General features: G+C 36.3%; 1 protein-coding gene across 3 annotated transcripts in view; it reads right to left on the bottom strand.

Moving 5' to 3' along the window:
• Positions 1-1,929: 1,929 nt before the first annotated feature.
• The window catches only part of capn3a (calpain 3a, (p94)), a 24,595-nt gene continuing 12,143 nt past the window's right edge, over positions 1,930-14,381 (bottom strand). Inside the window, exons 10-21 of one of the 3 annotated variants that reach the window (XM_073827588.1) lie at positions 14,195-14,364; positions 14,023-14,034; positions 13,637-13,845; positions 10,978-11,014; positions 9,474-9,587; positions 9,282-9,339; positions 9,134-9,198; positions 7,869-7,937; positions 7,660-7,738; positions 7,460-7,576; positions 4,527-4,585; positions 1,930-4,438 (exon numbers count right to left, since the gene is read on the bottom strand). In XM_073827588.1, coding sequence (XP_073683689.1) covers positions 4,412-4,438; positions 4,527-4,585; positions 7,460-7,576; positions 7,660-7,738; positions 7,869-7,937; positions 9,134-9,198; positions 9,282-9,339; positions 9,474-9,587; positions 10,978-11,014; positions 13,637-13,845; positions 14,023-14,034; positions 14,195-14,364 — 1,016 coding nt within the window. In that variant the 3' untranslated portion in view covers positions 1,930-4,411. The other 2 variants (XM_073827589.1, XM_073827587.1) reach the window with 2 other exon arrangements.

The raw sequence follows: 14,381 nt of genomic DNA, 5'->3' as shown, positions 1-14,381 counted from the left end.
AGTTCATCTCTCGAGTCATCGGGTTTGAGTCGTCCATTCATCACGTGACAGCCTCATACGCTTTACCTATGCTGCCTGAGCCGGAAACAGAATTGATTAGTTCATCTCTCGAGTCTTCGGGTTTGAGTCGTCCGTTCATAGTTGCGCAATTACGCATGCGCGACTGAACGAATCACTACCCGAGACGACTCGTTCTTCCCGAGTCACATTAAAGATTCGTTCAAAATGAACGAATCGTTCAAGAACGACCCATCACTAGACTCAAACCCGAAGACTCGAGAGATGAACTAATCAATTCTTTTTCTGGCTCAGGCAACATAGGTAAAGCGTATGGGGCTGTCACGTGATGAACGAACGACTCAAACCTGTACAGATAGAGGTGAGGGAGCTAATCAGACTGAAGACCCAGGTAAACAATGAATTAACCTTTTCTTTTTCTAATAGTATTATAGTTTTGTCTTGTTTGTAGTGTAATCAACGTTTGTACAAGCAGTACATGTGTTGTGGAAATAACACGTAGCTTTTTAATTATATTTTGGTAAAATGAACGAAATGACTCGAAAAAAGATTCGTTCATTTTGCTGAACGAGACTCAAAGATCCGAGTCGGTAAAATGATCCGAACTTCCCATCACTATCTCCAACTCCCCCCAAGTTAATAAGTTGAGTTTTACCGTTTTGAAACCCATTCAGCCGTTCTCCTGTTCTGGCGATATCACTTTTAGCATAGCTTAGCATAGATCATTGAATCCTATTAGACCATTAGCATCGCGTTCAAAAATAACCAATGAGTATCAGTATTAGTCCTATTTAAAAATCGTGTACTAAGACCGGCGTTGTGCTGCGTAATATTACTGCGCCTGCTTCGGCCATGTTACAGCAGCAAACTTCCTTGACTATTACACCGGAATGGAAGTGTAGTTCCTAATCTTATCGGCCTAGAAAATCGCATCTTTACATTTTCCGCTGGTCTTAGTACACGATATAACTGCAGAAGAGTCAAGTTTTAAATAGGACAAATACCGAAACTTGTTGGTCATTTTTGAACGCAATGCTATTGGTCTAATAGGATTCAATGATCTATGCTAAGCTATGCTAAAAGTGATATCGTCAGAACAGGAGAACGGTTGAATGGGTTTCAAAACGGTTAAAATCAACTTATTAACTCGGGGGGAGTTGGAGAATTAGCCTATTTCCAAAAAAAGTGGAGTGTTCCTTTAAGGTGAGACACTGCGGGTGAACAGGGTAAAAAATAACTAATAGTTATCACCTTACTTACCCAACTGATTAATTACACTGATAATTGTAAAGATTTTTTGTATTACAAGTTTTCTAAAATGTTACGTTTAAATATGCACTAATCTGCATACATTTCTAGTACAAATATCTAAGGGGGATTTTGGGTATCTCATTTTGTCACTTCATAATTCAGAAAAAAAATGAACAAACAAAAAAAACATGTTTATTTGTTTTTTTTTTAACCATTTTTGGGGGAATAAAATGTTGTATAAAATCAAGCTAATTATACATGAACAATCCCTCTGTAAAAACCTTCAGGATATAGACAGGAATAAAAATGTAAAGTTTGGTGTGTGTAAATGCTACTGAGGTGAAGATTTATGGCTCAGTTTAGGAGAAAAACTCATTTTGAGAAAACAGCCTTTAAAAATATGTATTGTAATTGAAATCTATTGACACAAATAGATAAAGTGCTATAAAAGAAACTTAACAGTGTCTTTTGGGTGTTTTCTTTTCACTAGTCTGAAAAAACACTTCATGAAAAACCAAAAAGCCCAAAATCTTAAAACTTGACAGGAGCATGAAAAAACAACGTTTTCCCTTAATAATCTATTTTACTGTTGACTTCATTTCTCAAACTCAACCATGCAACCTTGTTACTGCTCTTCTATGAAAAATGATCAAATCTGTCTTGAATTTATGAAATGTTTGTTTAATGTTTATTTCTAGAATATAACATCACATAACAGGGTGTTAAATGCTGTGACTCAAATTTTGTAGGCTGAAATAAATCAGATATAATATAAATGGTGAAGTATACCAGTTCTATAATATTTTACCCCCCAAACTTTTAATTTGGAATTGCCACTTACGCTTATGTTTAAATAGTCAGGCTTCAGTTTTTTTCCTCCCTCCTGGGAAAGCACTTCAACGGGTTAAACGGGTGGAGTCAGAACACTCATTTGAACAAAGGGTTAAATGCAGGTCAAGCACAAATAAAGCCTAGTTTCGACCCGTGTCTCCATTCAATAAAGACCCTGAATCTGTCATGAAATGTGAGACGTTTTCTAATGATTCTCCTCTAGTAGTTTTTGATTTTTTTTCCCCCTTACCTGGTTCTTCATGTTTCTTATGTCCTATTATGTTCACTTACAAACTAGGATTTGAAACAGTAAGGACCACATGGTCCTCATTCAAGCTTTGTTTTAATGGATTTTGCTATTACCAAATCAAATGGGAGGCTGGGTGGATGTAAACAGTGGTAGTATGATGAAACGAGTTTTCAAGTCTCTGAGAGACTTTGTTCAGACAAAAATCTGAGTTTGTGTAGATTTGGCCAAAAACATCCATATGTGATGCGAAATCAGAGTCAAATCTGGATTGTGTTTCAGTGTGAACGACCAGACCGGATTTCAAATAGTTTCTCTCACTGTAAGACATCACGTGTACAACGTAATATGTTTAATATTGTTTAGAGTTATATCTGAATCTATTTCTTTTTAGTGTTACAGTTCTATGGAGTATTAGATAATCAATTGTATACAGTTGAGGTCAAAAGTTTACATACACCTTGCAGAATCTGCAAAATGTTAATTATTTTACCAAAATAACAGGGGTCATACAAAATGCATGTTAATTTTTTTTATTTAGTACTGACCTGAATATGATATTTCACATAAAATGTTACCATATAGTCCACAAGAGAAAATAATAGCTTTAGTTTTTACTTTACATACACTTGATTCTTTTTACTGTGTTCTGAATGACCCACAGCTGTTTTTTTTTTGTTTTTTTTGTTTAGTGATAGTTGTTCAGTCCCTTGTTTGTCCTGAACAGTTAAACTGCTCACTGTTCTTCAGAAAAATCCTTCAGGTCTCACAATTTTTTTTTAGCATTTTTGTGTATTTAAACCCTTTCCAACAATGACTGTATGACTTTGAGATCCATCTTTTCACACTGAGGACAACTCATATGCAACTATTACAGAAGGTTCAAACGCTCACTGATGCTTGAGAAGGAAACGATGCATTAAGAGCTAGGGGGTGAAAACTTTTAAATTTAAAGATGAGGGTAAAAGCGACTTATTTTGTATTCTAGGAAACATGTAAGTATCTTCTGTAGCTTCTGAAGGGCAGTACTACATATAAAAAAAAAATATTTAGGCAAAAAAAGAAGAAAAATGTACATATTTTCATTCTGTTCAAAAGTTTACACACCTGTCTCTTAATGCTTCGTTTTTTCCTTCTGGAGCATCAGTGAGTGTTTAAGCCTTCTGTAATAGTTGCATATGAGTCCCTCAGTTGTCATACATCATTGTTGGAAAGGGTTCAAACACACAAAAATGCTGAAAAACCAAAGAATTTGTAGGACCTGATGGACATTTCTGAAGAATAGCGGACAGTTTAACTGTCCTGGACAAACAAGAGACTCAACTATCACTAAACAAAACGAAAAAACAGCTGTGGATCATTCAGGTAACAACACAGTATTAAGAATCAAGCATATGTAAACTTTTGAACAGGGCCATTTTTATAAATTCAACTATTATTTTCTCTTGTGGACTATGTGTAAGCGTCTTTTATGTGAAATATCTTATTCAGGTCAGTACTAAATAGAAAAAAAAATGCATTTTGTATGATCCCTCTTATTTTGGTAAAATAATTAACATTTTGCAGATTCTGCAAGGTGTATGTACACTTTTGACTTCAACTGTATAAGGCCCATGAGTACACGGCAAAAGAAAATCTCAGGGTCATCAAACATTAGCATCTTTTGAGGCTAGTTGAGGTAAATGAGAAATGCTGCCTGTAACACCAGTGTAGACAAACTGAATGAAGTTCATGTGAAAAGTTAATCTGAGGAATGAATAACAACAAAATACCAGCAATTGCGACGTGCCTCAAAAGTTGCTTGCGTAAAACGCCCCCAAAAACGTTTCTTCTGCAATCTGTGACGTCGGTCTGTATCACGAATACTCATTTCACCCTTCTTGCCACCCCATATAATACTGAAATGAAGAGGAGTAATCATGTGTGAAGTTTCTAGAACTGGTGTTCAGTGTGGGCTGAGGTACAGAGAAAGAGGTAACAGTAGTCTGGCACATTGAGTGTTGAGGTAAGAGCTGGTAGTTCTGGTCCTTGCCGAGTCCGGGCTCACCTGGATCCATCGCTGATCTATGCGTACATGGTTAGCTGAAGCCACTGGAGAAATTGAAAAAGCAGTTGAACATTTTTTAAATGAGCCAACCTCCAGTTTTATGCATTAAATTATGTCTTAAGACCCACTTACCTCAAGTACATTAAGTCTGATGGTGCCATCTCCGCCTTGATCAAAGGCCTGGAACGCTCCTACAAAGAAAACAGGTTTACTTCAGACAGCGTTAACGTTCTAGACTCTGCATATTGCTATGAGTTTGGGTTTATTATTACATTCATCTGGAAATGCAATGTGCACCATTTCATCAGATTTGTAAGGTAAATCATTTATAAACCTCTGCAAACACAGGGGAATCGTTATCTTTCTCAATATGCTAACTGTTCATTGCAATTTCAAAAAATAAAAGCTCAAACACTTACTCTGTTTTTACACGTTTTGATTTCCACATATTCAAAAAATGCTGTAGCATTTCTGTCATAAAGAAATGGCGCACTATTAAAAATCGATTGCATATTTGAATTAAATGTTGTTTAGCCAAACCAAATGTTGTTTAAACAAGGATTGGCTTGTGCAGTAGTGTTAAAACAGTCGTCAGGCCGACGGCGCCCTCTGCATGCATTTGATATAATGCATAATGTACATTAGTTCTATTGTTTTTAATACATGATATATTTTAACAGTTTATTCAATAAAACTATATGATTTCTTGCTTTTGATACATTATTTGAACTAATTATTTTTTGCCTCATTGCTATGTATTTATGTCATTTAAAAGTCTCACTTCTTCTCACTTTTATTATCCAAATACTCAGTTAACTGTCTGAATAATTAACCGAAAATAAACTTTAATCAGAACCCTAATTTTTAGTATGAAAAACCCCCGAATCAATTGTAAAATAAAATATACAAAATTAACATATGTGACCCTGGACCAAAAAAACTGTCATAACGGTCAACTTTTTTGTAACTGAGATTTATACATGCTGAATAAATAAACTTTCCATTGATGTATGGTTTGTCAGGGTGGGACAATATTTGACTGAGATACAACTATTTGAAAATCTAGAATCTGAGGATGCAATAAAATCTAAATATTGAGAAAATCACCTTTAAACTTGTCCAAATTAAGTTGTTAGCAATGCATATTACTAATCAAAAATTAAGTTTTAAAATATATATACAGCAGGAAATTTATAAAATATCTTAATGGAACATGATCTTTACTTAATATCCTAATGATTTTTGGCATAAAAGAAAAATCAATAATTTTGACCCATAGAGTGTATTGTTGGCTATTGCTACAAATATACCCCTGCTACTTTAGACTGGTTTTGTGGTCAAGGGTCACATATGAAATATGAAAAATCTTTAGTTGTTTACATACTGTACTGTGTTATTGGGTAAATCTCAGGTTTTGTGTGTATTTTCCATGACTTTCAATGTATGAAGAAGTTTCATTTAAAACATTTCCTAACAAAATGTGGAAATTTCTTTTTGTTCAACCCTGTTATGCTGAGATTTCCTTCCATCCACTGCCAAAACATGGGAACACTTTAGTACAAAGTGGCCATGATTCAACTAATTATTACATTATATTAAATTAATACTTTAATTATAATAAAATGTGGCTCAACCTAAGTTATGGGGACAAATTCCTAATTCGTGGGATATTTAGTTGTGCAGAGCTCCATAATTTATTTAAAAGTTATTTTTAAATCAAATTTCATAGGAACATTTATTAGTATTTTATTGTTTACCTTATCAAGCTCATGAGAAAAATTCAGCAATCAATCAAAAAATAAAATAAAATACTGTTCTTGGCACAATCCAGAAAACTACTGACTGCAAATAAATGTGGTGTGATACAATGATATTTGCTCGCTACTGCTGGTATTTGTCATTTTTGTATTGTCTTTCAATCTGAAGACATTTTAAATGTAAAAGGGTGGACAAAACATTTTTTTAAAAGACAAATGCTGCTTTTGTTTTGTTTTGTTTATCAATTAAACCGTACCTTGTAAGAAGTATAATAATTCCATGCTTACTATCACAGAGTTAATATGTGACCCTGGACCACAAAACCAGTCTAAAGTAGCTCGGGTATATTTGTAGCATTAGCCAAAAATACATTGTATGGGTCAAAATTATCGATTTTTCTTTTATGCCAAAAATCAGTAGCATATTAAGTATATCAAGATCATGTTCCATGAAGACATTTTGTAAATTTTCTACCATAAATATTTAAAAACTTGATTTTTGATTAGTAATATGCATTGCTAAGAACTTCATTTGGACAACGTTTAAGGTGATTTTCTCAATATTTAGATTTTTTTGTACCCTCAGATTCCAGGTTTTCCAATAGTTGTCTCTCAGACAAACATTGTCCTATTTTAACAAACAATATATTAATGGAAAGCTTATTTACTCAGTTTCAGATGACGTAAGAATCTAAATTTCGACAAATTTACACTTGTGATTGGTTTTGTGGTCCAGGGTCACATATATTGTGGATGCATTGCAAAATAATGTAAAATATGATTTAAAAAAAAAAAAAACCCGAGCTTAAATGATAAAAAATTCCATTCACTTGCATTTTTAATCACTAAAAAAAACCAAACAATGTCAATTATCAAGCCGTTTTGATTTTCTGAGCAATATGACATCATACTGCTCAGGCCCTACCCACAACCGCTGACGGACTGACCATATTAGCATATTTCCACCCTTAGCCAGTTGTGTGCTGTCCGTCATTTTCTCAGCTTTGGAGCAGCTGTAGTGACAATTCTCATAAGCAACGCAGGTGTTTTGTAGTTGGATGTAAAAATGTAATAACATAAGAGTCTTCATTTTCTCCCGACATCAGAGCTACTTGTTTTTGATTGGTAATGCATCACCGAATACATAGTAAATGGAAGAGAGGGGCGGAGTAAGCAGTAACTCATTATCATTTAAAGAGACATGCACCGAAACGGGTCGCTGTGAACAGAGCTGTTTTTGACAAGATAAAAAGTGAGTTTTGAATATACTACTTGTGCTGTTTGCTAGTAAAAAAGATTACGACTTACTAAACATCCCCTCCAGTCGCACAAGGCAGCTGACGAAACTGTCAAAGTCAATGTTCATGTTTTCATTGGCGTACCGCATGGTGATGATGTCATAGAGCTGGTTATTCAGACGGAACCCTGAGTGGCACACAAGACACGTGACTGAGCAGTGACAAGACCATTAGAGACATGAGCACAGAAGTACACGAAAATTTCCTAACCTGCATCATTGATGGCGTTCCTCATTTCATAGCTGCTGATAGTGCCAGTATGATCAAAGTCATAGCGCTTAAAGATTCCCTGTGGGGAAAATTCAAGTTAATGTGTTTAACCCTTTAGCATTTCTGTCAAACTTAACTCAATGCAAAATGCTAAGGGGTTAACAGTCTTGTTTTTTAATTATATAAGAACAAATGAGAACATTTCAAACCTGCCACTGTTTGATTTTGTTCCACAACTGTCTAAACTCTTGTAGGCTAAGTCTTCCTTTTCCGTCCATCTGTGTGATTAGGATTAAGAAAGATTTGCGTGCAGTATTGTACACTATCACATCTGATACAAAATTAAATCTGGTGGAGAAATGACAAAACTGTCAAAATCAAAATAGATGTGTCAAAAACCATACAACTCATATCTTTATTTTCCACCCTGTTATGCTGTGAAATTTCCCTTTTTATATTTATCATCATGTTCCAGGAAGTGACATCATATACAGTGCCTGGCAAAAGTATTTATACACCTTCATTTTTTTGCACGTTTTGTTGTTGTTGCCTTATGTTAAACTGTTCTAAATTATTTTTCCACATCAATCTGAACTCTATGCACCATAATGACAAAGCATAAACAGAATTGTCATAAATTTATTAAAAATGAAAAAACTGAAATAAGTACATTGCAAAAGTATTCATACCCTTAACTCAGTATTTCGCTGATGCACCTGTACAGCTTCAAGTATTTTTGGGTATGACGCAAGAAGGTTTGCACATCAACATTGGGCATTCTTCATATCACCTCTTCACCTCTCAAGCTCTGTCAGCTTCTCATCAGCTTCTTGGTCACCACTTTAGCCAAGGCCCTTCTCCATAAATTGCTCAGTTTGGCCAGGACCCTAGGAAGAGTCATGGTTGTATCAAACTTCTTCTATTAAGGGTAACGGAGATTACATGCTTTTGTGAACCTTCAATGCAGCAAAATAAATAAATTCAGAACTTTTCCCTAGATGTGTGGCTTGATGCAATCCTGTCTCTGAGCTCTACAGGCAGCTGTTAGACCTTTTATTAAATCATACCCATTTATTTGAATTTGCCACAGGTTAACACTTGAAGTGCAGTAACATCTAAAAGCAATATAAATTCTCCCGAGCTAAAATACAACTGTCCTCAATAAGGGTATGAATACTTATGCAATGGAATCATTTAGGTTTTTTATTTTGAATAAATTTGCAAAGATGTTAAAACCCTGTTGTTTGCTTTCCCACTATGGTTTATGGAGTGTAGATTGATGTAGGGAAAAAGTCATTTAAAGCAGTTTGACATAAGGCAGCAACATAACAAAATGTGAAAAAATATGAAGGGGTATGAATGCTTTTGAAAGAAACTGTACCAAATGGCAACTTTTTTGAAAATAACCCAAATGTTTAGGACAATACCTCAAATGGGCTTTACAGAAATGATGTAATCTTGATACAAAGGATACGTCCATGAGGGCAATCATGCTTCTACAGCTCTCTCGACTGAAGCCCTCAGTGTGTACATCCTTGTCTGTAAACAGCAGACCATTTCTTGAAGAGATCATATAGAAAAACCACAACCATACAATGTAACACTCATACAAAGGTACGTACTTTTAGACACCACCTTGTTCAAGACATCTTTAAGGTCATTGGCTGAGATCTCCATTTGCTGCACGACACAAGAATAAACAGAAAGGCAGGTGTGGTGTTTATTACGCCAACATAAAACTGTCACGATATGGCTGTTACCACTGTTACCACTGGCATGGCCAATTACCGGTCCCACCCCACCACCATACTCACACTCCCCCCAGCGCTCAGTGCCTCCCCAGTACTCACGTCCCCCGCGATCTGCTGGAAAATGGACAGGAACTGCTGGTCCTCCTCACTCTCTTCCCCAGTCGAAGCCGGATCCGGCTGATCAGACATGGGAGTTGTAAAACAGACATGTGAGAATCTTATCACTCATTTTCATTGTGTAAGAAGCCAAAGAATCTGATCACTACTAGATTTGAAAAAATTATTCTGTGCTCCTTATTTTCAATAATTACTGCAGATTTTACTTGGACAGCTTTGCCTCTTGAAGTAAGAATCAAAAAACATTTTCTGAAAAAAATTGCTTACTTGTGTGAAATTCGCTCACCAGTGGGTTGCAACGTGGTTGCTAAAGTATTATATAAGTAAATACAGAAAGTACAGAGAGAGCACCCCCTCACATTTCAGCAACCATTTTAGTATATCTTCTCAAGGGACAATACTATAGAAATGAAACTTGGATATATTTTAGAGTAGTCAATGTGCAGCTTGTATAGCAGTATAGATTTACTGTCCTCTAAAAATGACTCAACATACAGCCATTATTGTCAAAATAGCTGGCAACAAAAGTGATAACAGCAGTATGTTGTTTAACCATGCAAAGCCACATGTCCTATTCATCATGTTTATGTTTTTGTCTGCTTGGCAGGACCATACAAACTTGTGTATCTTGTATTAGAGCAGTTAAAATTAGGTGCTTTAAGTACAATTCTTTTAAACTGGCCACTGAATGTTCAACATGGCATCTCTGGGAATTAGAATTGTTGCGCTCCACAAAGATGGCCAAGGCTATTAGAGGTTCAGTAACACCCTGAAAACGAGTAAAATGAGTTACAACAAGTCAGTTTGCATAGGTGTCGTCCCAGAAGGAAGCCTCATCTGAAGCTAGCTCACAAGAAAGCCTGCAAACAGTTTGCTGAAGACAACCTGTCCAGAGGATCCGAGCAACAACCTGTGCAGCTCTGGTCAATTCCATGGCCAGAATGATTAAGGCAGTGCCAGATAACAATGGTGCAAACATAATATATTGATAATTTGGACAAGTTCACTTAGGGTGACTCACATTTGTTGCCAGCTATTTTGACAATAATGGCTGTATGTTGAGTAATTTTCAGAGGACAGTAAATCTATACTGCTATACAAGCTGCACATTGACTACTCTAAAATATATCCAAGTTTCATTTCTATAGTGTTGTTCCTTGAGAAGATTTACAAAAATGGTTGCTGAATTGTGAGGGGTGTACTCACTTTTGTGACATTCTGTATATAAGAACAGTACAAAATAATAAAAAAGGCAGTTCACAAGCTCTAGAAATGACCAAGTCACTCCCTTTATAAAAATCAACGGGATTTTATTACCATTTTCAGTAGACGTTGTTGTATTTTTGTCTTCAATACTTGTATCCGAGTAGTTTTGTACAATTCGTAATAAAGGCACATCTTAGTTGAACTCATTCAGATTTCAAATGCTTTTAGATGATCAAGTACTTACCACTGGATGATCAGCTTCAATCCTGTTCTCTATCTCCCTGAGAAGAAACCAACAAACACTGGTCACCACAGTAAACAGCACAGGTTATCAAAGAGCTTTCGGGGAGCCTTTTTTCATGTAGGTTTTCCTCATATTTGAGCTTATTCTTCAGTCTTTTGAGCCCCTTTTGATAAACAGCCAAATGATCGATTGTTATTCTGCTTACATCAGCCATATAACCATACATTTATATATTATAACTGAGTAGGAATTACTCAAACTCACCATGTGTGAGTAATCCTTAAAGTATTTTTACTATTATTAAAATTAATGGTTACAATTAGTGATGGGTCGTTCTTGAACGATTCGTTCATTTTGAACGAATCTTTATGTGACTCGAGAAGAACGAGTCGTCTCGGGGAGTGATTCGTTCAGTCGCGCATGCGCAATTGCGCAACTATGAACGAAGGACTCAAACCCGAAGACTCGAGAGATGAACTAATCAATTCTGTTTCCGGCTCCAGCAGCATAGGTTAAGCGTTTGAGGCTGTCACGTGATGAACGAACGACTCGGACCGGTAAAGACTAGAAGGGATACATGATTCGCTACTGGGCATGCGCACTTCAATCTAACGTTATTTTTATCACACTGTACAACAATAATACTGTTTTTTTATCATAGTAAGGGCTAAGTTTAGGGTTGGGGTAGGTGTAGACGTTATAAAAACACAATCTAATAGGTAGAAAAATTAATTTCATTGTTAGTTTCCGGTCGTAGACGTATCCCTTCTAGCCACAACTAAGGCTACTGGGCATGCGCACATCAGTCTAACGTTATTTTTGTCACACTGTACAACAATAATACTTTTTTTGTATTATAGTAAGGGCTAAGTTTAGGGTTGGGGTAGGTGTAGACGTTAATAAAACACAATCTAATAGGTAGAACAATTAATTTCATTGTTAGTTTCCGGTCTGAGCTGTATACCCTCTAGCCACAACCACTCGGACCCGAAGACTCGAGAGATGAACTAATCAATTCTGTTTCCGGCTCCAGCAGCATAGGTTAAGCGTTTGAGGCTGTCACGTGATGAACGAACGACTCGGACCCGAAGACTCGAGAGATGAACTAATCAATTCTGTTTCCGGCTCAGACTGCGTTAGTTAAGCTTATATGGGGTTGTCACGTAATGAACGAACGACTCAAACCCGGACAGATAGAAGTGAGGCAGCTAATCATGAAGACCCAGGTACACAATGCATCAATCTTTTGTTTCTAATAGCTTATAGTTTTGTCTTGTTTGTAGTGTGATCAACGTTATATAAACGTGTATGAGCATTACATGAGTTATGGAAGTAAAACGTAGCTTTTTAATTATATTTTGGTAAAATGAACGAAATGACTCGAAAAAAGATTCGTTCATTTTGCTGAACGAGACTCAAAGATCCGAGTCGGTAAAATGATCCGAACTTCCCATCACTAGTTACAATGACTATCACAGGCCCAGTGGTTAATTCACATTTGGGTCACATCAAGAAACTAGAAATCACTTTTGACATTATCCTTGTTAAAATACTCCTTCATCACGTCTCGAACATTCAGCATCATCACTTTTTCTTGCAGAACATCGGCAGTCCTTTGTGTGTCCGTGTCTTCCATGTAGCTGAAGTTTAATTGTGCTTCAGAGTGGGTCAGAACTGAAAGGAAATGTTTACCGGAAGGTCCCAAAATGTGCTGCTGCTTGTCCTAAAAAAGATTCCATTACAGCCTCGAACTGGGGCCGATTTCTTCCAGCTCTACAAATCAAATTGTCATTAAATTTTTTGTCCTTATATTTTTTTTCACCCCTTTTCCCGACTGTTTCCCTTTTTGTATAGAGAACTCAATCAGGTATACATGAATTTACCTTAGTTTTCACATGATAATGTAACCATGCCTATGTTACAGTAGCAACACAGTCTTTGTACATAAAATAGCACCCATTGTAAGAAATAGTTCACCCAAAAATGAAAATTGTAGCATTAATTCCTCACTTTCATGTTGTACCAAATCTGTAAGATCTTCGTTCATCTTTGGAGCACAAATTAAGATATTTTTTGTGAAATCCGAGAGTTTTCTGACCCTGCATAGATCACATTCAAGGCCCAGAAAGGTAGTAAGGGCATTGTTAAAATAGTCCATGTGAGATCAGTGGTTCAACCTTAATGTTATGAAGCTAGGAGAATACTTTTTGTTCACAAAGAAAACAAAAATAACATCTTTATTCAACAATTTCTTCTCTTCCGTGGGGCTTGAACATGTAATTTGTGTTTCTGTCTATGCAGGGTCAGAAAGCTCTCAGATTTAATAAAAAACATCCTAATTTTTGTGTTCAGAAGATGAACAAAGGTCTTACAGGTTTGGAATGACATGAGGGTGAGTAATTAGAGACACAATTTTCATAAATGGTCAAACTCATCTAACACAAAACAATTAAAAAGCAGCGCAGTTGAATCCAAAAAACGTGTTCTGTGTGTGTACAGCCCCTTAATCAGCATTTTGTTTTGTTTTACAGTAAAAACTTTGATTTCACTAAAAGACATTTTATTTTGCTTCTCAACTAAACATGTTTAGATAGATTTTCTGAAAAACAGGACAAAAATACTGATTAAGAAAATACTCATCCCTTCTGCTTTCACTCACTCAGAGGTATTTCTCTTTTCAGAGAAGACGCGGAGGATGAACTCGCCTTCCTGGTGGGGTTCGTAGGTGGAGGGAACGATGACATACTCCCCAGGACTCAGACGGAAACGCTGGGTCACCTCGCGCAGGTTAATGTAGGCCCTGGAGCGAGCCTTAATGTTGTTAGACGTGAAGAAATCCTTCTGCATGGGCTGCTTGTTTCCGTGCATCTAACAGACAGAGAAACACAGGAGCAAAGAATCTGATCAGTCACAAATCTATAAAACATCTGTTAATGTGTGTTAAAGCACAAAGGAACTAGGAGTGGTAAAGAGAAAGCACTGCATCAACAGCATGATATCCAGAAGCCTCGAGTCCAAACATTTATCGTCTTCGCATTTTCATACCTCCTTTGGAACCTATGGACAAATGGAAAAAGGTAAAAGAGTGGATGTATCCTGCTTTTTTCACTATTTGTGATTAATGCTGGTATTTGCATCATTGTTCATGACCGACAGAATAAAAATGCATTATGTTTTATATATTATGTTTTGAAAGGTTAAATATGGTGATTGATACCTCATAGATGGAAAATCCAATAGTGAAGAGATTTGCACCCAACTTGCGTTCTCTACGCCTGTTTTTCTGCATTAGAGCAACAACAAAAGTGCAAGACACTTCATCATCCTCCGGGTCATCATCTTCTTCCAGGAGACGCAGGCGGTATTGTGGATTTGTCCAGAATGTGTCTATAGGAGACCACACA

This window comes from Garra rufa, chromosome 21, assembly GCF_049309525.1.
Source record: "Garra rufa chromosome 21, GarRuf1.0, whole genome shotgun sequence".
Taxonomy (NCBI): domain Eukaryota; kingdom Metazoa; phylum Chordata; class Actinopteri; order Cypriniformes; family Cyprinidae; genus Garra; species Garra rufa.
The sequence above is the reverse complement of the archived record's forward strand: the minus strand, read 5'-3'. Positions and strand labels throughout refer to the sequence as shown.